Consider the following 26,733-nt stretch of genomic DNA (forward strand, 5'->3'; position numbering starts at 1 on the left):
TCCGTAAGCTTAATTTCTTTCCCCTTCCCACTTTCCCAGTCAGATGACTTTAGTGATTTGGAGTTGTGTGCTTTATAAGTGCATTCCTCAGAGGACTTAATATTACTAAGATTTTAGCAAACATTGAAATATGTTTAAACACTGTTATCAATATTAAAATAGCACCGTTTATTGACTTTAATATGTGACAACCACTGTGCTGAGCTATGTATGCTTCCCTCATTCAATCTATGTAAAAATTTTGGGGAAGTAGCTGAGACTTTTTTATTTCCCAAAGTCACCATTGTTGACAGAGCTGGGATTCAGTGGTTGGTTTCTTCAAAAAGCTAGGTTCTTTGCCTAACAGCAGCTTAGCTCCTCAATTTAGGGAATGAAAGCAGGAATGAAAATGGCCAGAGTTTTCGCTCCTCAGCTTGTGGAGGAGCTTGAGTACATGAACCTCAACTAAGCCCCTAACATCAAGGGAAGGAAAATGGAAAGGAGAATTTTTAGACCTTTAAAGCAGAGAAATTACTGGTGAATCATGTAGCACAACAGGTACCTTTAGCTTTTTCACTGTGATGCTGTTATGACTTTCTAAGGTAGTCAGCATAGTTTGTAGTAAATGATTCTTATTACTGGAAGTGTAAGTGGAATGTTACTAGTTACTTAAAAAACATTTATAAGGCTATTAAAACATCATCTGGAATTAAAGCAGCATAATTTACCCCATCCCCCACTTTTAACCATAAAACCCTATTACCAATTTTATTTCATTAATTTATTTGCTATTTTAATATTTTAAGAAACTACATTTTAATCACATAGACAAGCAGATAAGTAAGGCTTCTTCTACCAGGTGGGCTTATGAAATGCAAAATAAGCAAAAGGAGCATTTTTTTGCTCCCCACAGAGGCAAAGACATCTTTTAACCTAACTCTCCTAATGCATGATGGTAACAAACCGAAAATGAATGCAGGTTCACATGTACTATAATTGTTGGGAGTCGAATGCATGTATTCTTCAGGTTCACTTCTGGAAATTTAGATAACTTATTTATTACACGCTTTATTTGAGTTAAAGATAGAAAACTATACTTTTATGTAAATTGCTATGGCAATGTAGTTTACAGTAATTCCTTTTATATATACTTCGTATTATTCTTTTAGACATTTTATAAGGAATAATGCTAATTGTATATTAAGTTTAACAATAATCAGAAAATATTCTCCAAAAGAATTTCCTGAAGTGGCTTGCTAGGTATAAAGCTCATAATTGTCAAGATACTTATATTAGGGACATGAACCCAAGTCGTTAAATAAAAATAAGATATTTGTAAAAAAGTGCTATAGAAGAAGGTGCACAAAAAACATGCACTTACACATACTTTCCAAAAGGATGTAAACTGTACTTTTAGGCACTGTCATCTCTTCAAATTTCCTTTACCAATGATATATAGCACAATTTTTGATGTCTAGATGGTGCTGTAGGAAGATGACTAAGGCAACCACGTGCAGAAAAGCATGTGTGTGATGCACAGAAAATATAAAGATTGCATTCCAAAAGTGAAGGTCTGCAATGATAGTTTGTTATCTGAAAGGTTTGGAGTGTCTTGTCATTAAAAAATGAAATATATGCCACTGGAGTCATATCACAAATGGTGCCTGATGTGTACACTCTACCTTTAAAATGACTTTTTAAACAGGCAGACATTTCTATGCTGTTTTATAGGTGGCTATGTGACTTCAGTACTTTATAATAAATAGCCAGTCAATCTTGAGAGCCAGCTACTTCTCTTAAACCCAAGTACAAGATATAAATATTCAAAATATGGAATGTTTAACATAGAGACTCGAATGAAAAAATGACAATCTTCAAAATTCCCCATGTTTTGTCATATTGCATAGCTGAAAATTCATCTACTACTTAGTAAAAAGTGCTCTGTTCATTCAAGCAGAATTTTGCTCCAGTCTCCTTCAATTTCCATCTTTCATACTGAATAGTGGATCCACAAGTTTATTGTGCACATGCATTAGACCTTAAAGAAAAAAAGCACAGTTCTAGTTGTTTTTGTTAATTTTGAACTATCTCATTTACTTTAGACAACAAAGTATTTTTTATAAGACGCAGTAAGCCTGTTTAGTTTCCATCTTGATATAGTCAAGTTTATTGAAAAAGTACAAATAGAAATGTTTCAGAATGTCTTAAGTTTTATCTACCTAGCAAATACCAATTTATAATTATGTAACAGTGCAGATCTAGAATGTGTACAGGTACTTTGGGAGTAACCAGAAGAGCATTTCTTGTCTTCAAAGAGATTAAGCATGACAAATTTGAATACTGACTTAGATAATAGGTTTTAATTATATCTAAAAGTCTATGTTGATATTGATCCTCTGGCAGTTCCTCTACTAGACTCCAGCCAGGGGCTCAGAACTGCTGTCTCACTCTTAATACATTACCCTATCCATTCATCTGGCAAATTACTTTCCAATAGTTTGGCATATGTATTTATGACAAAGGTTGATTACAAATTCTACACTGAGGGAGGGTTACTAAAACAAGACAGAAAACAACCTGTATTAAATCATTTAATTCAGAATAGAAATTACGATTTTAAATCAGGTAGATTATAACTTTCATTTTGTAATTGGTACATATACTTGCAGACTGCTCTTAGCTATGGAAGCTGCTTGGGAAATAGCTGATCTTCCAGTTACTCCTGTTTTAATGCCTCAGTACTATATTTCTTTGGGGAGAAAAAAGTTCTAAAAAGACTGTCTTTGACCCAGTTAATGAACCAGAGATTTTATATTTTGGAGGGTAAAGAAATGAGTTAAGTTTTCCAGGTATTAAGAACATGGGAGGGTGGGGAAAGGCACTTAATGCGGTTTTGCAGGAAATGGGATTACTGGATTGGAGAGATAGGTTGCTTGTTAGTAAACAGATGTTCCTTGTCAGAAAGGCTGCAAAAAGGACTCTAAAATCCCAGCTTTGAGAAAGACCCACTTTTAAGGGACAAGCAAAGAGTACTGGGAAGTGTTTGTGTAGTAGGAGAAATTCTAACCATAAGAATGGGACTCTAAAGGAGGGAAGGGGGAAGCATTCCATTCACTAGTCCTGCAACTGAATGAAAGTGAGAGAATGCTTCTCAACAGCCTACTTGAAGGTCACCTGAAACTTCATGTCCAGTAGGAGAGGGGACAACAAAGATAAGGGTAATATCAGCTGTATGATCTAGAAGATGCAACATTTTCCAGAGTATCCCTTTGTAGAGGATCATTTTTCTACTTAAATAGTATTCATCTGTCATTTGCTAACAACTTTGATTACGGAAAGAATACACAGAGCTTTAAAATACATGCAAATTAAAATATCAGTAAATATTAAAAATTCAACTCCTTTATAAAATTTTTTTCTTTACTATACATTGGATATATCTTTTATACATCAAATAGGACTGCTTCCAAACTAGAAATAATTATTTTGAAAATTCTATTAATTGCTTTTTAGATATTAAGTCAAATATTTACTGTGACTTTAGGTAAAAACTGACAACTTTCTACATACGGATTTTATATAAATAAATAATTGCTACTTAAGTCAAACAGAAATAATTCTTCTGATAAAAATGCACCAGACTTCCTGAAACGTTACCAGAAGAAAGGTTAAATGTCACAGATTCTAACCAATGTCTATACAAAGTAACTTTTATGGTTTTGACTCAAAATGAACTCATTCTACCTTTGTCAAACTACTGAGGTGGAGCCTAAATACAAAGTAAGAGAAAAAAATTCATGATGATGATGTCATATACTAAAAATCAAAGCTGTTCTATTTAAAAAGCAAAAATGAAAAGCGAGAATGAATAAAACAAATCCCCACGTGTACTAAACTTGTTGTCTTGTGATTAACTTGTATCTTTCAAAAGGTATATACCGTTATATAGGTATATATTGAAATAAACTTGCATTTACTGACAATTTTTATTGTTTTGGATCTAGTTAACCTAGATCTTATCTAGGCACTAAATAAAACCCTTTAAGATTCTGGTCAGCACTTTTTAGTGATGACAGAAGAAAGGGTAGTGATGTGAATGGAATTTGAAGAGTTATGGATGACAATTATAGGAATTTACATCCTCCAGTATTTTGATATACTAGTAACTCAATGGAGGTATGAAAAGTATACAAACTACATTTGAAATGTGTTTATTTAAGAATATTCAATTTCTCTGCCCTTTACTAAAATGCTGTAAAATGAGGCCCATATGTAGCCCAGAATGTCTAAATTCTGTCTTCATATTGAAGGAGGTATCCTAACAGGCTGATACCCTGAAACCTCTTCAGAAATACAGACAGCTCCAAAGTGGAAAATACTGTGTCCTCTTGATGCAGTGCAGCTATCCTCTCATGAATGGTCTGTTTCAAAATTTTTCAGAAGAGCTTACAATTAGATAGATGAACTAAAAGAACTAAATACACATAAACATCTACCACCCTTCTATTTTAAATTATCTAACATATGTCGATATACCTTTTTTGGAAGCAGTGATTATCATATGGGAAAAAAGCAGATGGAAATATGGTTTTGATGTAGATGGTATCATACCTAGAGTTTATTCTGGGAGGCAGTATAATAGAATAGACAAAAGCCTGCATACTCCAGAGATCAGCCTGATTTTGATTTCTATTACCCAGCTCTGCCCAAATATGTGCTGTATAACTTTGGGTAAGTAGCTTAACGTCTCTGTCTGTTAAGCCTATTAATTTAAAAATGGGACTATGAATACCCATTTCATAACATTTCTGTGATAAGTAAATCAATAAGTAAAATGCATTTAGAATAGTGCCTGGTCATAGAGATACTGGCTATTATTAAATATCTTATTAAATATTCACCAAGATATAAAAATCTGATAAAAACCTAATTGTGACAAAATTAGATTAGTACAGGGATTTATCTGGAACTTAATGAGGACTAGAAAATGGCCATGTTAAATGAATCTCCTTAAAACTGGAATTAAAATTTGGGGATAGTGAGGATTCCTTGTAGTCAAGGAATCTATTATTTGGGATGAAATCTGAAGGGTTACATGGGAAAATAGAGTTAAAACTCCATCAAATGCTCTTTTATTCACAAATCAGAAATTTTTCAGTTTTTCAATGTTTCAGTTTGATATATTTGTGGCTTGGTAAATTAGTAATTTAAATGGTAAAAATATAAATGACTAGAAATAATCTTTAAGTGTTAATAAGGAAATGTTTAAATAAATTATGATTTATGTACTTAACTATCCATTAAAATGCTTCCAAATATTTAGTAAAACAGGAAAATGCTCAGGAAACATAAGTACAAATACAAAACTATATACAAAGCATGATCAGCATTTTGTTTAAAAATAGACTATTTTCAGTGCTTGCCAAATGTCAGTTATTTGTATAACACCTTCAAGATATTTGCCATATTCACACATATACATGAAATATGAGTTGGTTTTCTTTGCATTGAATTAAAAATTTAAGATTATATACTTTATTTCTGAGTATGAGATGCTATAGATTGTAAGACACACCATTTTATGTACCACTGAGAAAAAAATGCTACCCAGTAAGCTATGATCTGACACCAGTTTTAAGACACAGTCCAACATCAGCAAGATCAACGTGTATTAGAGCCAATCAAATATGGTAGCTTTTTTGGACCTTGTCTTAAGCAATAGTATCCAAAAAATATAGCTTTGATTTATTCAGTGTATTTTCCAATAGGCATTAAAATAAATACCTAGTTACTAGAGTAAAAAAGATTAAAAGGTATAATCATGTAGCAAAAGTAGCATACATACTACATAGTGAATCACTGACCTATCTATATGATCAACTATGTAACTTTTAATATCAGCTATGTAAATACAGGTGCTTTATGAAAATTACCTGTTTGTACAGTTTGCTTACATATGTGTAATATGTGGAGCTGACCCTTAAATCAGAGAATAGGTTCTACATTGGGTATAGGCAAAATGTCCCTTGAAAATCTCCTAAAACCATTATATCAAGCATATGTGTTTTGTAATACACATCCTGGTAGAGTAAGGTTTCTGAATTACTGAACTAGACTACAGGAAAAAGGAAAATCAACATGAAGTCTGGGCAATCAAACTCCTGCTTACTTGCAGAGTTTATTCCATACTATTTTAACATTTAGACATTATAACTTTAATATATGGGAATAAATTGGCTTAAAATTGTAAAGATTAAATTAGATAGTGGGAGATCTCTTATCCACTGATTAGGTTCTAAATTAAGGTTAGAGGGGAGTGAGGAAGAGGGATTGAGGTGGGACTAGTAAACATGAAAAGAAATCCAGAATGGACAAAGAAACATTTTCTTTTGGGTTATTTGGTCTTGTATATTCAATATGAAAGTAAATTATTAAACCTTGGATTTCAAGAAAAATTGTTTACTGAAAATAGAGGCTGAAGAGATTCTCTTCATGAAAAAAAAAAATAGGTACTACTTTGAAGATACTATTATCTGAGGTGAGAACTTTCCATTCCTTGAAAGAACTAGCTATGTGTTGCCACTTTTCAATAGGTCACAGTGTGAGATTTAACTCCACAGTCACAGTAAGTTTTAATTGTCACTCACAACAGATTATCTCAGTCGAAATTCAGTGCTCACCTTTAAAGTATTTCACAGTTTTAACTCTTAATTCTAAAGTAGCATCTTCATCGCATACAAAAATAGTCCGGGGATGCTGCTGGAAAGCGGAAACAGTCCACATGTGATTGACTCCTTCTTCTATTGCTTTGTACAGGGCAAATGCCTTGTGTGCCCCTGTTATAAGGATCATTACCTGAAAAATTATGAACATCAGTTGTTAAAACTTGTTCCAAATGAGTAAGAAGCTCTTTTTTTTTTAAACGAGAACTTAAGCACCAATATTTTTTTCTGAGAGAAAGAAAAATACATAGCTCCACATAATAGTTCAAGGTATTCATTTCCACTTTTTAAGATTAACAAGCACAAAATGTTGCTTCTAGTTTAACAAAGCAAAACAATATCTTGTTATGGGTTATTAATGCAAACATTATAATACCTGTAATTTTTAACATAGTAAATGATGATGTGTAAAAGAAACCTGGGACAATGAAGAAAAAGAAACAAAAGGACTGTGTTGCAAAAGCAGAGTTACAAATCTATAATTTATACAATCTAGAATGATACACCAAGTTGCTGTAGTCTAGATAAGCAAAAGATACTATGTCAGAAAAGCAAAGACTCTAAAACAACAGGTAATTTGAAGAGTTATCAAGAAAAGCCTGAAGAGCATTTCACTGAACATGTGCTATTCAAAGTTGACTCAGAATAAAAACTGGATTTAAAAAAGGATTAGGGATCTACTTAAACATAGGAACTGTCTTATAAGCACATAGGAACTGTCTTATAATCACATATGACTGATATTACCCTTATAAGCTACAGAAAATCCAAGCTCTTGGTCCCCAGGCCCTAAATGCCAATGAAATAATGCAATGACATGTTGCAAATGTGAATGTGTATGTGTCGGAATCTTTTCTTTTTCATGTTTAAGCTGGAAATTGATCCCATTTAACACCTCATCTACACACATATTTTTGTAATATAATACATCTTTAAACTTTTTTTCTCATTACAATTGTTTTAAAAAACAATGTTAAAATTGCTGTAGTTCTAAAATATTTATAACAAATTTTGTATTACATATTTTATAACTAGACCTAAAATGGGAGGAAATACTCTGCACTCTCCTTGAATTACATCAACTCCTCAAAACACCACCATGAGAGAAATACTATTCTTACTCATATTTTAAAGATAAGGAAACTGAGGCATATTCTGTAACTGGCCCAAGGTTTTGGTAAGATACAAACAAGTAGTTTTTTTCTACAGTGCATATTCTTAGCGATTAACAATTTTACATTACATTGCCTCTTGTAAAAGTTCTAACAATTAGACAATATAAGCTAAGAGTCTTTTCATTATGGATGCACACTCTAAAAAGGTAATGGGACAGGTGGCAAGAAATCTCAACATGAAGTATATATACTGAGAAAAAAAAGACAACCAAACTTTTATTGGTGAGAAAAGGTAAGTACATACCTGGCATTACCATTATGAAGGGAGTGGAAGGAAAGGAGGCTGCTGGAAGCTTAGTATAGGATGAAGAATTCATTATTGGTGTTTATCTATGGCTAAGGCATAGATAAAACAAATTGGTCTTTAAATAGACTTGATCTGATATGTGATTAGTTAATATCATACCTGTTCTACTCTCAAGGAGATTATTTCTCATATCATGGGAAAGGACAAACTATATGGAATAATTTGTTATGTTTGTTCAAACTGCAGAATCCCTAAATTTAAAGAAGCAAGCTAGGTGTGGATACCAGGTGATTCTTATGTACACTAATGTTTGAGAACCAGTGCTCAGGCAGATGTTGCATTGATACAGCTTTTTGCTACTTAAGTGTAGCAATAACATTATTTTAAAAGGTTATGAAATAAGCTAATTTTAAAGAATAATCAACATTTAATCATCCCATAAACTGATATAAGTGATTTACAAAAATCTATAAGCTCATATTAAATCCTCCACATCCCTTCTTGGTTGGAATTTTTAAGTCAAATGTAATTTTTAATAAATGAGGAAATTAGCCTGGGCAACACAGTGAGACCTTGTCACTTCCAAAAAAAAAATGAAAAATTGAAAAATCAGCCAGGCATGGTGGTGTGCACCTGAAGTCCCAGCTACTTAGGAGGCTGGGGTGGGAAGATCTCTTGAGCCCTGCAGGTTGAGGCTGCAGTAAGCTGTAATCACACACTGCACTCCTGTCTGGGCAAAAACTGACCCAAAGAAAAAAACTCAATATTTGAGTAATTGTTTGTTCTAAAAATCAGCATAAAAACTGTATTAAAACTTACATCTTGTTAAATGTAATAAATCTATTACATAACTCAGTTTCACATTTTAGAAATAAGATTGCTCTAAAATCCTTTTTTCAACTTATTGACTATGAAGTTTCAGTCCTTGAAAGGTCTTTTATTCATATACCTATGATTTCTAGGTTTCTCATATATTTTGATTGACAGTTCTATTAGTATGTTCAAGTTTAAATATAATTATATCAAGATAAGTTACTTTTTCATCATACCTTGTCTATAGTTTTTTCCTCTGAACCTGTCCAATCTGGCTACCAGAAAGGAACAGAGTTCTGGGTTTCCATATAATTTAACTACATATAACCACAAACTGACTACAATTTGTTCTGTATTCTCAAGGAAGAAAATGACAGCCCAATTTAAAAAAACTTAAAAATTACACAGGGTCTTCTGTTCAGAGCTCTTCCATGCTTAAATATGCCAAATGTAGAACAGTTGCAGCCCTAGCTGAGTTCCTTTTCTGCTGGAAACCAACAGGGCTCTATCATCCTACATAACATACAGTCAAAAAGCATTTAAATCATCCTGTGAGCTCCAAAAAAGATGTAGTGTAACTAGCATTGCATCATTGTCCCAACAGTCCTGTCATGAGACACTTTCAATAAAAAACAAACGATGTGATCAGTAAGATTTTAGGACCTCAAACTGGAGCAGGAATAGGCAAGTGAAATAGTACCTCAAAAGTGGTGGTGCTTAATTCTTAGTTTACAGCTCCAAAAGACTTAATTGATCCCTAAACATGTCAATGAGACTGACAAAAGTTGGTTACTGAAAACTAGAAAACAATTTATACTGCAAATAGAATGCAATCAAAATATCACTTATTCAGCATCATAACCCCTCCAAAATATTAATATATTAACATGAAAAGAAAAACAGCAAAGCACATTTAATGCTTACTTCTCTAGCATCCATCACTGTCCCCACACCAACAGTTAGAGCCATAGTTGGCACTTTTGATAAATCTCCATCAAAATATTTGGCATTTGCCAAGATGGTATCCATTGCTAGAGTCTTTAATCTTGTCCTTGACACTAAACTGGATCCAGGCTCATTGAAAGCGATATGACCATCTGGACCAATTCCTTTCAAAAGAAATATACATACATATACACATGAAGTAAATGTATATACTTCACAAAGTTCACAAAGGTTTCACAAAGTTCAATGTGCGTTAAAGAACAAAACAAAATCACTTACCTTGTTTTATTTTATACTTGAATTCCTATTACTGCATTAAAATATTTGTTTCTGTATTGATTCAACAAATGTTTCCATGTTTTCTACATGTTTAGCAATGAGCTGGCATGATTCTAATAGTAAAATTAAGTATCACCTTATATTAATATAACATTTGATAATTTATAAAGCCCTTTCACATGCATCATCACAACAGATTATCAAATATTATTTAATAATCTTATGAGATGGTCAGATTAGCCAAATCTATTTCCCTCATTTCCTCCACCTTTTTTAACACACAAAAGGAAATTTTGATGCTCAAGAAAAATAAGTGACTTGTTCAATGTCACAACTGGGTAAATACTGAGACAGGACTTGGATCTGTCTTCTGACTCCTAACTTGGACATCTTTATAGTCACACTTTAATTTACTTGGTTGTAGTCCAGATAGGGCAATTAACTAGTAGACCTTTCTGTAGGAGAGTTTCCTCACTTATAAAAATGTGTGGATTGGACAAGATAATGTCTAGGGCAACAGTTTTTTTTTTTCCAAACTTCTGACTGTAACCCTTGTAAGAAATAACATTTGATATTGCAATCTAGTATATATATATATACACACATATACAACACAAACATATAAAATATAATTAAGACAAGAATTCCATGAAATCATACTTACCCTTACTAGGAACCATACAAGCTGTTTTCTATGACATTGCATTTCATTAACAAAAGGAAAATGTTGCACGTGACTGGCTATATTGATTTTATGATATAATAATGGGTGACAACCAGTTTTAAAACACTGCTTTAAAGAGACCTAGTGCCAACTCTAATATTCTAGGATTACCTCTAAAATATAGACAGGAATATGACATTCTTATTTGAAGGAAATGGAAGGTAATTCTTTTCACAAACTTAAGAATCTTTCCATGACATAAATAAATCGAGTTTTATTTATAAGTACCCTAGTAGCCAGTCACATTTCTGGTAACCTCAGCCAAAAAATAAATCCGCCAATTCCTTGAGTCATTAAAATATCTTTTACATTTATATTCTGCATATTTACTTTAATGATATCTGTATTTTACTGACACTTAGCACACAAGTTTAACAAAATTTTCCCAGGCCACAAGAAGATAAAATATGACAAAGAGTAACCCAGTTTTGAAAAATGAAGAAATGAATACTCTATTGAAGCAAGTACAGAATGCCAAAGTACAACAATTTATGAATTTTTAATATGGAGACATAAGGCCAGACCTACATATGGTTAATATGCATTGACTGTTTCTACTATTAAGTATGTATCTGCTTATAAATATATATTAAGTATAGACATTAAATTCTCTAGATTTGTAAAAGTGTTCTGTTTCTCCTCTTAGGTATACATATCCCTAACATTTATATTTCTCTATATATGTGTAGAGGGAAGGATGGGATCAGGAAAATACAAGCTTCAGGAAGAAAATATGAAGTCTACTAAGATCTACTACTACTGACCTCACTGATGATTTGGGCCTTATAGAAGTGTACAGCTAAGCTGAAATTATGAGCAAAGGTTAATAACAGAGGTGGGTCAAGATATTTGCTTGTTGGCTATGAATAACTGAGGTTCCTGATATAAAATTATTTTTTTAATGTGGCTAATTCTTATTCAGCCTTTAAGTCTAAATTAAGATATCAGCACCTCTATGAAACATCTCTAAAACTCACTGTCTGGAGTAAATGTCATTCCTGTGTTCCTACAGTTCTAAGGGTAGAATGTACATGCACTCTTCATGAAAGTAAGGGCTTTATCTTCATTACTATATTACCATTTAGAACAACAAGTGACACATAGGACGCACTTATTAAATAATGGCTGGATAAATGAATGTATGGTTGCTATTCTTTGGTCAGCTCGGTATAGTTTATTCCACCTCCCACCTTGTTCTCTTCTGCCTTGCTCCCCTCACCAGAGGGGCTGGAACAATTTTAATTTCCTATATCCCTCTTAGGTAAAGTGACTGTGGTCTAGAGATAAGCACTTGTCTCAGGCTGAGCCAGTCAAAATCTCTGTCTGGATCTGAATCTTGACCAGGGATACAGTTAACGAAGACAGCATGGCGAACTGAAGCACTGGATGACAGCACTGCAGGGAGAAGATTGATGAGTTTCTACTTCTGAGATCTGAGGTTCTCTGTTTTTCCAAAGACTTGGTTTTTTTTAACTTTTCCTTCAGTTTGTGAGTTACCCTAGAATCATTCCAGTTAATTTACTTTTGATCCCATTAGTTATTTCCTTTTTCTACCAAAGCAAAGAATCCAAGCATGCAACCAAATCAGAAGGTTAACATTTTCTCCACTGTCTTCTTTTATTTTTACTTTTTAAAAACACTATTAGGCCGGGTGCAGTGGCTCACACCTGTAATCCTAGCACTTTGGGAGGCCAAGGCAGGTGGATCACCAGAGGTCAGGAGTTCGAGACCAGCCTGGCCAATGTGGCAAAACCCCATCTCCACTAAAGATACAAAAATTAGCCGGGCATGGCGGCAAGTGCCTGTAGTCACAGCTACTCAGGAGGCTGAGGCAGGAGGATCGCTTGAACCTGGGAGGTGGAGGTTGCAGTAAGCCAAGATCAAGCCACTGCACTCCAGCCTGGGCAACAGAGCGAGACTCTGTCTCAACAACAACAAAAAACCCAAGACACTACTGCCTTAAGATATTTTAAAAGTTTATATATTTAGATTTTATTGTAAAACTAGATTTTTAAAATTATTTATTTATTCATTTTGAGACGGAGTTTCACTCTTGTTGCCCAGGCTGGAGTGCAATGGCACGATATCAGCTCACCACAACCTCGGCCTCCCAGGTTCAAGTGATTTCTCCTGCCTCAGCCTCCCGAGTAGCTGGGATTACAGGCATGCACCACCACGCCCAGCTAATTTTGTATTTTTTTTTAGTAGAGACGGGGTTTCTCCATGTTGGTCAGGCTGATGTTGAACTCCCAACCTCAGGTGATCTGCGCACCTCAGCCTCCCAAAGTGCTGGGATTATAGGTGTGAGCCACCGGATCCCAGCCCTAGATTTTATTTTTAAAAATCCATGTTTGTATATCTTATCGCTGGGGTTAAGTCAGGAATTGCATGATACACCTTTTACCCTTTCTCTCAACACGTTTGCCATCAGAGGAGGAATTAGAACATTTGAGTATGTATTTCCTCCTTTTTCTTTCCCTCTTCCCTCAGAGGAAAGGGACCTCTGCTCTAATTCCCTGGAATGAGCAATAGCAGATTAACATTTTTGAGCTCTTCTCATTCTACTGTTTCCAATTCAAAGGGCAGGAGTGAAAAACCCCATTCTGGCTTCAAGCCCAAACTGCAATCTCTATTTCAACTTTACCTTTAATAAAGCTGATATTTTGATCCCATTTGGCACAGTTCTTAGAGTTTTTATTAACCAAACCCTGGAACAAAAGAAGGGTAGTTGTAAGACCCAGATGCCAATCCTCATCTAAAAATCCAATGATGATAAACCTAGATCAACAAATGAGATTCTTTCATGAATACATATCCAATAATAGGGCATCCCAAATAAGGAAAAGTTCAAAGAAAATGCAATAATCCTTCTCTCTCTCTGCACAATTATGTCCTTTAGATGGTACATATAAAATGTCAGGCATTGGATCATCCATGACTACAGTGAAGATGTTAATGTAAGAGGCACAGGAACTCTCTTAAAATATATTTGGGAGCGGGGAGGAGCGGGGAAACAACTACAAGAAGCTTAAGACAAATTGGTTTAAAAACCAAGTCAAATTCTTTTTAGTGGTGTCAGTGATAAACATAAATAATTATAACTTATGCAACATCTATTTCAAAAGGAGAACTGAGGTGGTTTATACTGAAGAAACATAACCCCCTCCCAAAAAAAATTAGCTGAAAAGAAGTACGAAATTATTTAAAGTTATAAGGAAAGAGGAAAGTTCTACCAGACATCTTGGATAAAAATTACAGGCTTAAACATTATTTTATGCTATGAATGCTTTCTGGAAGGCAGGCAAAGGAATAAAATCAAGTGTTCTTATCAGTGTTATTCCCCATAGTAAAATCTATTTCCTACCTTTGAGTCTACAAGAGATTTGTCACATGCATACTTATGTAAGGTCAATAAATTAACAAGGGGGAAAGAAAGTCTACAAATGAAGATATTTTCAAGCAGCCACTTTTAATAATGAACCTCAAACAACTAAGAGCCTTTTTTTGCATTATAGTAAATGAGTGAAAACATTTTTTGATATAAGCAGTTGAAGTATGTTGTACTCCAGTAATTCTACCAGATTTTGGTGTGGAGCTTAGAAAATCTAAAGATTAGATGGTCTATGCACCCCTTAGACACTCTCAAATATCTACTGTCTAGCCTGAATATTGGAAGGTACAAATGGTTAATTATCTCAAAATTGAGTCATACGTACAAAGCAGGAGTATGCAAATGTTCTCTAGGATTACTGAAGTAATATTAGTAAATTTTATTTAAAACAGATAACCTTCTAATTTGAAAAGCAATAGTCTAACTTGGTTTCTTGCTCCAATAAACAACCATTCTATCAAGAAAGTAAATGTTATTGACTCTGCTAGGTAGAAGTAAAAACTATCTTAAAGAGAAGATTTCAGTCTTGCTGGATGTCCCTAGAGGGAATTCGGTAAAAATCCCAAGGAATTCAGTAATTCTAAGGGACAATTATTTCCGCATTTACAGTTGAGAGAGAAAGAGAAGACTGAAGTAGCACTTATGGAGTACCAACTATATACCAAGCACTGTGTAAGGCATTTTATACATGTTACAACATGATTAATTCTCACAAATTTTGGAATGTTTAATATTAATCCTCTTTTACAAATGATGTACCTATACTGAACTTCAATAAACTTTCCCAGGTCATACAGATACTAAGTGGCTAAAACAGGATACAATTTTATGTCTGACTTTAAAACTAAACTTCCCCCAACGATAATCAACTATCTCAACCATACTTGGCCACTTCAAGTATAAATTAACCTCAGGACAGCTCTATTGAAGATCAAATTCATGTAATTTTGATCAGTGTTCTATTAAGTTAATAATAAGTTATATACAGATAATTTACAGCATTAGTATTTTTAGTTGAATATTAAAGAATCTGGCAAAAAATTTTGATTTTAGTTTAGTTGATGTTGAACTATTCTTATAGCAATTAGCTAGCTGTCTGCGATAGTTTACACTGATAATAGAAAACCACGTTGTCATTACAAAGGAAAAAACTTATTTTTAACTGTAGATTATGTATACACACACACATATATAAATTACAAGTGGAATTTGGTAAATTAAACATTAATTTTGGAATTTATTATGACAATTATACAGCTTAACTCATATTAACTTAAGGCTGGTTAAGTAAAAAGTTTTACATCATTCTTAACTGATTACTCAGTAAGATGAAACAATTAAAGTAATCTACTAAAATCCACCTGTTCCTCATGCAAACGTTTAAACTCTGTAATTTGATAAGTAGGCTGGCTAGAGTTTTAAAGAAATAGTAAAAAGAAGCTATCATTTAGGTAAAGAAACATATTACTCATTTTGAAAGATGTGGTAAACTGTCAACTTTAAAGAGGTAATTAACAGAGTTTAACGGGGATTGGGATCTACCTCTCAAGGCATAAGGTAAACAATTCCAGCTGTCAATTTGAAGATTAAGATGGGAATTTTAAGATTATTTTCTGAAGAAAATGAAAACAGGAATCAGTAGCAGAATAAATGCGTATTACGGACAGCCACAGGTGCTCTTTACATTACACAATGGGAAGATTTATCTTTTAAATTTAAAAATCCCTAATTCAAACACTAACAAACAGTTAATGACAAAAGGTTTTTACATACCTCCAACAAAAAGATCTATTCCTCCAGCTTCTTTTATTTTGTTTTCAAAAGCATCACATTCTGCTTGTAAATCTGCAGCATTCCCGTCAAGGATATGTGCATTATTAGGATCTATATCGATATGCTTAAAAAAATTATTCCACATATAAGAATGGTAGCTTTCAGGATGATTTCTTGGAAGTCCTAAAGATGAAGTTAATAAAAATATAAGTATTCCTGAAATAAATCTAAAGTTTATTTTTCTTTTTAAGTCATAAGTGCTATTTAATAAATCTAACTTCTCTATACCATATTCAATTTAAAAGCATTTTTATGTGGAATATATGATTATATGCCCAGTATTAATCACCCTAAATGTATGCATTAATTGATAAAACATCTGTGGAACACTATTATCTCATTTTGTAGGTGAACAATTGAAACACAAGAATCTTTCCCAAAGGTCCCATAGTTCACAAAGGAGTTAGGATTCAAACACAGAAAGTCTAGCTCATGTGCACTTAGTAACTATACTCTTCTCAAACACAAAATTTTAACCAATGAAATTGACTTACATGTTAAGCTCAAAATAAATTAATTAGCCATTCAAGTGAAATGATAGCCATGTTCCTCCTCTATTCATCCTGTATGTGTGCAGATTATGTGGGATCACAACACTTCTTTGGCTATCATTTATGCTACCATTAAATACACATTTCTATATTTAAATTTTAACACAGAGTTTCTATGCATCATAGATTTCAGGTAGGCAAGTTAACAATAAATTATAAAAGCTCCAGGGCTACCAATATAGCTTTTGATTTGAAAAAATACTTAATTACTTTTACATATACATTAGTTTATCCTGACAACACTGGTTTTAACTCTGCCTTAAGAAAAAAAGAGAATAAGAAATGTGAGTAGACTGGCTTAAAGTTACATCACTGTTGAGTGGCAGAGCCCAGGATGAATGCAGAGCTTCTGATTTCTAGTCCTTCATTCCTTCCACTATTCTGTGCTACTATCACAAAAATACAGGTTTTTAAATAAACTCCCAATCTCATCTCAAAGCAGTACATTTTAGAAATATATTCATACATTAATATTATATTCAAAACATAAATTCAAATATACTAGTATTCTAAAACTACATTCATTTTATTCCAAATATAACATACCCAAATAATGGTCAATATATTTAAGTATAGCTTACCTACATATTCATCCATATTAAAGGTCTTCACATATTTAAAAGAAAGGTGTCCATTCTTATGATATTCTATTAGTTTTTTATAGCATCCTAAAGGTGTACTCCCTAAAAGACATAAAAATTCCATTTTCTAAAATGACTTAATCTATTAAATAAACTTTTTATTAACTTTACCTGTGTTTTTCTTACTTAATAATATTCTGTAGTTCTGATTTATTAGGCAATTATTAACTTAAATACATAATCAACTAACAAGTACTTTGAAATTTTGGTAAACTAGAATTTGCTGAATAAAGCTGGAAATCTGTCAATAAAAATTAAAGTTTGGAAAATTATCCTTGAGTTGTTGGGTACTGGGATATACTATAACAAATTCTAAGATTAGAAGCTTCTAGAATATATAACTGAATTTTTAAAAATCTCCCTTTCTGAAAAAAAAATCTTGAGTTCTTGCACAAATGATATATAAATAGGTCAAGTGTTGACCATTTACTGAAATTAAAAGGGAAAACAGGGCTAAATTTAAATATTGCCCCTACTTTCAAAATAGAATCTCAAACTGGCAAACATTGAGTAGGGACTTTAGCCTTACAGCTTTCTAAATGGAGCCCCTGTTTCTCATCTTTTGATAACTTCAGCATGCATCTGCTAAAATGTGTAAGGTGAGAAAAAAGTTATTTTTGCTTAAGATAGAACTTATAGGAAAGAGGATATTTCATCTGAGTTCTTGATTCTATTGTTTTATAAAATCATAGTTTGATATGTGAAAAGATGGTGCTTCATGATATGACAAAATAAAAATAAATATATTTAGCCACTAGAGGATGGCCTTCATCTTTGTTTTCTAAATTTGTTACTTTTTTTTTCATTTTAACTTCAAACTGAAAGGCTAGATTGACTGCATTCTTCTAACAAGTTATCTGGCTGTCCCAGTCCTAGTTGGAGTACTGATTCCTAGCTAACCCATCATCACAAAACAGAACAGTGTAAAACAAAAGGCTGCACAAAAAATTCCAACCCAAGTATTATACAGAAATCTGATAAAACTAAACAGTCTCTGACAAAAACAAATATAAAGGAAATTCAAGAATAGTAAAAAGACTGCCTCTTGTTTGAGATGTCAGAATAGACAAGGCTATAAATAAATACCACACAGCAGAAGAAAAAAAGATTTTCTAAAAGCTAAGCACATATGTTGTTTTCAATTACAATTATTAATTTAAAAATTATGTAGTAAAATTTTATGTTTCTCAACAACTATAGCCCACTAACATGAAACCTGTCTAAAAGATGGATAAATATGCTTTCCCTCTTCCTTTCTCGAAGGATAAGTGAATCTCTTCTCTCTTTTAGTGTCAAGAGACGAGTTATAGGAGTCTCTCAATTTAAGGATATATGAATAAAAAGGTGAGCTGTCACAACGGAGGTGACAAATTCATTTTCTATTTTGTAATCAATGTGGCCAAAAAAAAAGACTGAAGAAAAAAAAAGAACTGGTTAAAGAAACTTAATTTTTATATTTGCTTTGTAATAGTCATTACTAACACAATTTAGCAAGTACCTACTATGATTTATATAAAACAAAGATTAAGACATTTTCTTTAAGAACTCACAATATAGGGATAAGCAAGTACAAAATAACCATAACACAGGAAAAACATTATAAATAATCTAAAAGAAGTCTGAGTATTGCAGAACATCAAATAAAAAAGACTACAATCTTGCGAGTTGGAAGAACAATAAAAGAAAATGGCATTTCAATTCAGTCTTGATTAAGGGATACACTTTAAACAAAGAGGAAACTAACTCAGAGCAGAGAAAAGATGGAGCGGGAGGTTCAACGATGACATCTGTCTACCATGTGGCTAGATGCTGCGCTAATGTTTTTATATATTACCTCACATAAAGCTCACAATCTTGAGAAACTGGCATTATCTTTCCCATTTTGAAGACAAAATAACTGGGTCAAAAAGATTAAGGAATTTGCCAAATGTCATATGGCTGTGAAACCAGGGATTCCAATCTAGATAGGTCTGGTGCCAGAGTTCATATAGATTCCATTAAATAACATGCTAGGAACATGAGTGAAAGCAAAGCAAAGCAGCCAGCAACTTCAAGCCTATTCTTGAACTGCAAGCAGTCAAATATGCCTAGCCCAGTTCTGTGTAAGGAGATGGTGGGAATAAGTTTTGGGAAGCAGATCAGGTTCACAGCATGCAGGCCTTTAAATGTCAAGCTCATTAAGGCCACGTGAGTAAATATAAAATTGAACAGATATTGCCCAGAAATTGCGCTTGATAGGGAGATAATTACAATGCAGCCTGGTACAAGCAATTACCGACATGTATGTTCAAGTCTCAGAAGCAGTGGGGGAAGAGGACATAATTAACTTGTCAATGGTCAATGAAGGAGAGTAATGGAAAATTTCAACAAGGTTTTCCAGAGATCCTCACTTGGCAGGTATATTACTAGCAGTTATACTACCCAAAATAAAGCAAAAGTTGTAGATCTAAATACACAAAAAGATGTTTAGCACTGCTGACATTTAAGACTAAGTCTTTCTGTCCCCACTCAAATTACTGTTTTTTCTGCATCATAATTAACACAATGTTATTAACAGAGGTAGGCTGAGTGTAATGAAGGGTAACAGTATAGAAACTATACAGAAACCACGTTCAACCCCAAGGGGTCACATATCAGAACTGAGGGTGCTGGGGGTGTAGTACTGGTGTGTCCAGTGAAAAAAAAAACCCTTTTGCCATTCTCACCAAGATCTACTGCCCTGGACCAAAAGAGAAAAAGCAAAACAAAACAATCAACTTGAAGAGTACCATTCACGGAAATTACTCAAGTGGGAAAAAATTACAATTGTAGTTTTTATGTAATTAGCATGTATGAGGGGAGGAGCCGGAGAAAACAGTCTGTTTAAATAAAACACACGGGAACTATAAATTTATAGACTACAGTATACAAGGGACTTACACATACACTATCTTAGCTGAATCTCAAAACAGCATCTTAAGTTATTATCCTTATCTTTCTTATAGGTAAGGAAACCAAGGCTCAGGGGTATAGAACAAATGCCTTGTAGTCAATAAGGAGCAACTTTAGTTCCAGGTCTAATACTCTGTGAAAATCATGGGTCAAATAAAGTGCCATAAGATCAAATGACACCACCTAGTCGTTTTTTAAGAGAATGCTTAATGGAAAACTGAATTCAATAAAATATGTAATTACTGTGATGAAGATATATTTTTCACTTGTAATACATCTATAATAGAAGAAGCAAATAGTAAAAGGCTAATAAACATTATATAATATATAATTTATAACTTCTATATTAATAAGGATTTATAAGGCAGGTAAAGTTAAATTAAGAGGCAACAGTACATACCTTAGGTAGCTCTTAATGATTAATAACAAAGCCAATCAACTAAAAACTGGTAGGAATGGTAAAAGCAATGTTCCCCAAAACAAAGGACTACTAGAAAAATGTACAAAAAATATGAACAACACTTAAGTTACAATATTTCCTATTGCATTTTTGAGTGACAGGTGAGACTAAATTTTGGCACAAGAACTAGTAACACATTGTAGATAGTAGATTTTATATATATGCATTTTTCTGGCCTTTTATACTATGATGTTCAATTAGTGACATGCCAATAAATGAATGGGGAAAGTATCTTAAAAGAAACCCTTCAATTCCATCAGAATTAAATTTAGATAATATCAGAATATAAAATGGAAAAAGTAGTTAATTACCTGTTGGTAAACCCAGTGTAAAATATCTGTCCTGTCCAGGTTTGAACTGAATGATGCGATTACAGATGTATTTGGCTGCCCATTCACTAGCCAAGTCATAGTTATCAAGAATTACAAGCCTCATTACGGTGACGCACAGCTTCCAGAACAAGTTCAAACCTGAGAAAAGTCCATTGTAGAACACTTTACATAATAAACAGATAATTTAAATTCAGTAATTTTTTAAAAGATGTAAATAATAAATAGAGCACTGAAACAGAATATACTGATGATTTTTAAAAATACATTACTGAAGAAGGACATGCACATATACAATCTGAATTTAAAAAATAGTAATAGCTGTTCTCTTTTGAGCAGACACTGAGTTTAAGGCAGTGGGCTAGGTCATTTAAGTATAGTTAGCCTTCTGTGGATTCCATATTCGAGGATTCAACCAACCAAGAACTGAAAATATTTAGAGGAAAAAGATGTTTGCATCTGTATTAAACAGGTATAGACTTTTTTTTGTCATTATTCCCTAAATACAGTATAACAACTAAATACACAGTATTTACATTGTATTAGGTATTATAAGTAATCTAGAGATAAAGTATATGGGAGTATGGGTGCAGGTGATATGCAAGTACTATGTCATACAATATGAGGGACTTAAGCATCTGTGGATTTTGGTATCTGAAGGGGGATCCTAGAATCAATCCCCAACAGATACCAGGGACAAGTGTACATATTTTAATCCTTACAACCATCTTGTGAAGTAAATAAAATGCCCAGTTATAGATGAGGAAATGGACTCACATAATTTGACTAAGTTCACACAGGTAGTAAGCAACAAGGTCAGAATTCAAATTATAACAATAGGATCACACTAGACATGTTATTTTTAATAAGAGAATTCAACAGAAGAAAAAGAAAACAAAGTGAACTAAATAAACTGCTCATCTCTGGAGGAGAAATTTCTTGACAAAAAGCAATTTTAGTTCCTCAAAAATTATTATACGTATATTAAGAGATCGGAGTCACTTAAAAGCTACATAATTCCATTTTACACAATGTAGGTTGACTTATACCATGAAAGATGTGGAAATCAGCATTCTTACAGTAACTCACAGCTTCTGTTATCTGTAAGACATATTGTTTTCCTTTTTTAAAAAAATGGTATAAATTTAAGGGGTACAAATGCAATTTTGTTACATGGATATATTATTTAGTGACTAGGTCTGGGGTTTTGGTGTATCTATCACCTGAATAATGTACAATGATCCTAGCAATTTCTCATCATCTACCCACTCCTACTCCCCAACCCTTCTAAGCCTCTAATATCAGTCTACTTTCCATCACCACGTGTACACATTATTTAACTCCCACTTATAAGTGAGAACATGTGGTATTTTTCTTTCTATTTGGGAGTTGTTTCACTTAAGATGATGGCCTCCAGTTACTGCAAAGGACATGATTTCATTTTCAATGGCTGAATTTCGCGGTGTATATATATACCACATTTTCTTTATCCAATCATTCACTGATGGACACTCAGGTTGATTTCTTATCTTTGCTACTGTTGTTATTGGAAGGAAGGTCATGAGTGTGAGGTGTCCAGTTCCTTGGCATTTTAAACAAAGAACTGCACAAAAGGAACGAAACACAGGAATGAAGCAGCAAAAGCAGGGATACTGAAGCAAGAAAGCACCCCATGGGGTGGGAGTGGGCCCAAGCAAGCGGCTCAAGGGTCTGGTTACAAAGTTTTCTGGGTTTTAAGTACTCCTTTTGAGGTCCCTTATCGGTTACCCCTTATCTGCATGAAGGATTTGGTCCGTGGCTAATTAAAGGCTGAGGTGAATTGGCTCCCTATGCAGATGAAGGGATGGCCCATGCTTAGTCCACGGACAATCCAAGGCACTTTCCCCTTCCATCTGAGAGGTGGTGGAAGGCAGTCGATTGTAGGGAGAGTAGCCTTTGGTCCTTTGCTACTTGGGCATGGGGAGATGGGTTTTTTCCTTTTGGTTTAGCTTTAGGAAGTTTGCGTTAATTGGTTAACTGGCTTTAGGTTACCTGCCCCCAGACGCAGGTGTTTTCTCTTTTAGGAAGTCAGCACAAATTGGCCTTAGATTTCCTGCCCCCAGACCTTGGTGTTTTCCTTTGATTTAGCTTTAGGAAGTCAGCACGAATTGGCCTTAAGTCCCCTGCCTCCAGACCCTATTCTACTGCCTCACTGTGAATAGTGCTGAGATAAAAATGAATGCGGGTATCTTTTCGATATAATGAATTATTTTCCTTCGGGTAGATACCCAGTAGTGAGATTGCCTGATCAAATGGTAGTTCTATTTTCAGTTCTTTGAGAAATCTTCATACTTTTTTCTACAGAAGTTGAACTGACATTACCATCAATAGTTTATAAACGTCCCCTTATAACATTTACTGAACATTCTGTAACAATTCCCATAATTCTTAGATTTTTAATTCTTATTTTTATATTTAAATGGATCAGTCACCAATACCAAGCTTTTTATAACATGGTTTCAGCATTCCTGAGTTTTGTACCCACACACTTTACATAGAGTAATAAGTCAAATTTTCTAAATTAATGAGATTAAAAGGTCTTATTAAAATAAATGTATGGAATCTAAATGTCTTTAAGAAGGTAACAGTTTCGAATGCTGACACAACAACAAAAAATCATGGTCACCATGATCTAGAATTCTGGCCCGATAACAATTATTTATTTAGAGAAAATAAATTACATAGTAAGTCATAAATTCAGTCCAACAACTGGACTCAGCCTCCACTTAAATATAATCCATAATCTAATGTCAAAAACAATTTTAGAGTTAAACCAAAGAATCAGAAAGAATTATTGGCTGTAATGACCATCAAAAGATATATTTACTTCTAACAAGAATATATGGCCAGCTGATTGTTAATAAAACGGAAAAAAATAAGGTAAGGAGGACGAGAAGCATTAGAGCTTTCCAATGTCTTCTGCATCCTGGGCATGTTATTTTTCTCAGTTCAACACACGTTTGAAGACCTATTATATTCTAAGCACTATGCTAGGTTCTGTAGACACAAAAATGATTAACTCTATTGTCAAAGGGCTTAGAATCACTTGTCTCTGAGGTTGAAGGCATTATTCTCACTCTTCATATACAGAAAACTGCAACTACGAGAAGTTTATTGCTGGCGTTAAAAAGTGGCCCGGGGAGCTGGCTTTAAAACTAAGTGTTTCTGACTCAAAGAGACATTAGCCAAAGATGTCTTACCGGTTGAGAATCACTTAGGATGCTAGTTAAAAATACAGATTCTCAGGTCCCTCTCCCTAGACACAGTGTTTCAAAAGATCTGAAATGAAGTCCAAGGAATCTCTGCTTTTGCAAATTATCACAGGGGATATTCATAATCAGGTGAAATTTGTTAAGAACACCACACACCTCACTGAAACGAAGTTTAAGCAAGTCTCTCAGACCAAGGTACAGGCAACTTTTTGTTTTCTTAAACTCTCTGGAGGGCGCAGAGTCACCTCCAAAAGTCCCAAATGAATCCCTTCACCCAGAGCAAAGAAGAATTTCTTCACCACATTTAAGTTTTTAAGATTTGACTTTTCCAGTTTTTGCCAATCCTCAGAGATCCAAACTATTGTGGACTTATGCAATTCTCTGGCATCACGACAAGACAGCATCAAAAAACAACAGAGCACCACCCTTTCCCTCGTCTTCCTTCAGGTGCTGATTCATTTTGGATGTGCATCGCTAGGAAAAAGGGCTGCTGAATATAAATCGCAAAATTTCAATGCTGGATGACAACTTCTACACCCATGAAGTTACACAGCTAGTTAATGGCGGGGCCAAGACCAGAATCTACACTTGCAGAACCTCTGCTCTGAGCTTTTCCCTACTCAAACTGACCTGTCCTGAAAGCGTAAGGGTGGCCTGGCCGCGCGTGTGGGACCGACCCGAGGAGGGACGAGAGACAGCAAAGAAGGCTGTGGTTCCTGCCCGGGAGGCGGGGGCTGCAGATTCCCGTCAGCTGCGCGTTTGCCTGGCCCTCACTTGGCAAAGGACAGCGAATGCAAATGAGGATGACTGTTAGGAATTTTTAACGAGTGTAGAGAGAGGTGTCAAGAGGAAGCCGCGAGAGAGGAGAGGACAGGGACGCCTTCTCCCGTAGGCACAAATCCGGAGAGGACAACCAGGTCCGCGAGTGGCAATACGGGAGACCCCACGCGCCCCCAGCCTCGAGGTTCCTGAGCACCCATTCCGCCCCGGCCCGGCGTCCCAGTCTCAGCACAAAGACCGCACAGGGCGAAGTTGCCGTCGGGTCCTCCGGCCCGAGTCCCCTTCTTGGCGCCCCCGCCGCACCCCCCGCTAAACTTACCGGCAGACCCAATGGTTCTTCGACGCTGGAACAGCGGGAACAAGCAACACCCAACCACCCGAGAGCGACCCCAGCTGACCAGTGGAGCGCGAATCCCACGGACCCGGATGCAGATAAAGGCGCAGGAAGGAACCGCGGCGTGGCTGGCGGGCGCTGCGCATGCGCACCGCCTTTAGGACGCCTGAGGTGAGACGCGAGGAGGTCGGTCCGAGTGCGGTGCGGCTGGGCGCTGTTCCTGCCTGGAAGATCGCAGTTTCTGGGTCATCACTTTACGCTACTTTCCCCTCCCCCCCATCTTTCAAAGAGGGATTTGCAGTAGATTCTTTAGACTTATGAGATTTAGTATGTAAGACCGTAGTGCTCACACGTACTTTGTTGCTTATGTTGCTGTTTGGCAACATGAATATATTTGCCATTTATGAATACATTTCTCTCTCTACTCCAAGCTATTGAATGCATATTTGCAAACGCAATGACAGATAAGCGTCTTGTGTCAAAAAACTCATCAAAGTCAAGTTTGCAAAAGGGCAAACAGTACCATGGGAAATCGGGAGCGTCTCAGTAAGAGAAAACACTATATAATAGGGTACTGGCTTTTGCTGAATGAGTCTAAGAAAGGGATAGGGGAAGCTGGAATCAGCTTTGAGCTGGGTATCACAGATGTTTATACAGGAGTGGGAAGGAATTGGGCTGTGGAAATTATTGTAAAGAAAGCAGCTATCATTCAAAAGGAGAAAAGTGTGTTGTGTCTTCACCATGTTCCATCAGGAACACTGTTCCATTAATAACACCGTTTAGGGTTCTGTTAGGAACAATACAATCTTGACTCCTAGCCAACTTAAGGTTCTGTTTCCGTGGAAACTACAAGTTAAAAAAATGTAAAACGCTGTGTCCTCAAACTCGTTATATGAAGTTTTTCACCTGGGTTGTAAATCCAGCCTGCTTCTTTGAATGTAATGACTCCTCTTGCATCCTTTAGTGAAGAGTAGGATGTTACATTCTCGTTGATTTAGCTTCAAACAGCAACATTGCTCACATACTGATAATAGACAGGTTTGTTAGTACTATAGCCTTCAGTAAGTTTGCAAAAGCGATTTTTGGCCAGGTTCGGTGACTCACACCTGTAATCCCAGCACTTTCAGAGGCCATGGTGCATGGATAGCTTGAACCCAGGAGTTGGAGACCAGCCTGGGCAACATAGCAAGACCCTGTCTCTCCAAAAAAGATTGAGGTAAAATGATGAAGTAGTTTGTAGGCTATGCATAGAATTTAGGCTTTGTATTGTAGGCAATAGGGAGTCACTTAAGCTTTATGAATTGAAGATAAGAGACTAGAACATACGTGTTTTAGAAAGAATGCTGTA

At 34.8% G+C, this 26,733-nt stretch overlaps 1 protein-coding gene and 1 long non-coding RNA gene across 9 annotated transcripts in view; one reads left to right on the forward strand and one right to left on the reverse strand.

Moving 5' to 3' along the window:
* GNPDA2 (glucosamine-6-phosphate deaminase 2) overlaps window positions 1–25,558 on the reverse strand; it is a 44,538-nt gene extending 18,980 nt beyond the window's left edge. For 2 of the 8 annotated variants that reach the window (XR_001716866.4, XM_016951488.3), the window contains exons 1-6: window positions 25,371–25,538; window positions 21,003–21,161; window positions 17,241–17,342; window positions 16,049–16,231; window positions 9,861–10,045; window positions 6,660–6,834 (exon numbers count right to left, since the gene is read on the reverse strand). Coding sequence is in view for 7 of the 8 variants with exons in the window: in XM_016951488.3 (XP_016806977.1) it covers window positions 6,660–6,834; window positions 9,861–10,045; window positions 16,049–16,231; window positions 17,241–17,342; window positions 21,003–21,126 (769 nt within the window). In the remaining variant the exon portion in view is untranslated. Of the gene's footprint in view, window positions 1–745; window positions 2,018–2,122; window positions 4,401–6,659; window positions 6,835–9,860; window positions 10,046–16,048; window positions 16,232–17,240; window positions 17,343–21,002; window positions 21,162–25,370 lie in introns of those variants that run through there. The other 6 variants (XM_001143245.8, XM_016951489.4, XM_009447597.5 and 3 more) reach the window with 6 other exon arrangements.
* The window catches only part of LOC107974247 (uncharacterized), a 58,924-nt gene continuing 55,897 nt past the window's right edge, over window positions 23,707–26,733 (forward strand). Inside the window, exon 1 of the long non-coding RNA XR_010156548.1 lies at window positions 23,707–25,556. This is a non-coding gene — a long non-coding RNA (uncharacterized LOC107974247). The remainder of the gene's footprint in view (window positions 25,557–26,733) is intronic.

This window comes from Pan troglodytes, chromosome 3 (genome assembly GCF_028858775.2).
Source record: "Pan troglodytes isolate AG18354 chromosome 3, NHGRI_mPanTro3-v2.0_pri, whole genome shotgun sequence".
NCBI lineage: Eukaryota > Metazoa > Chordata > Mammalia > Primates > Hominidae > Pan > Pan troglodytes.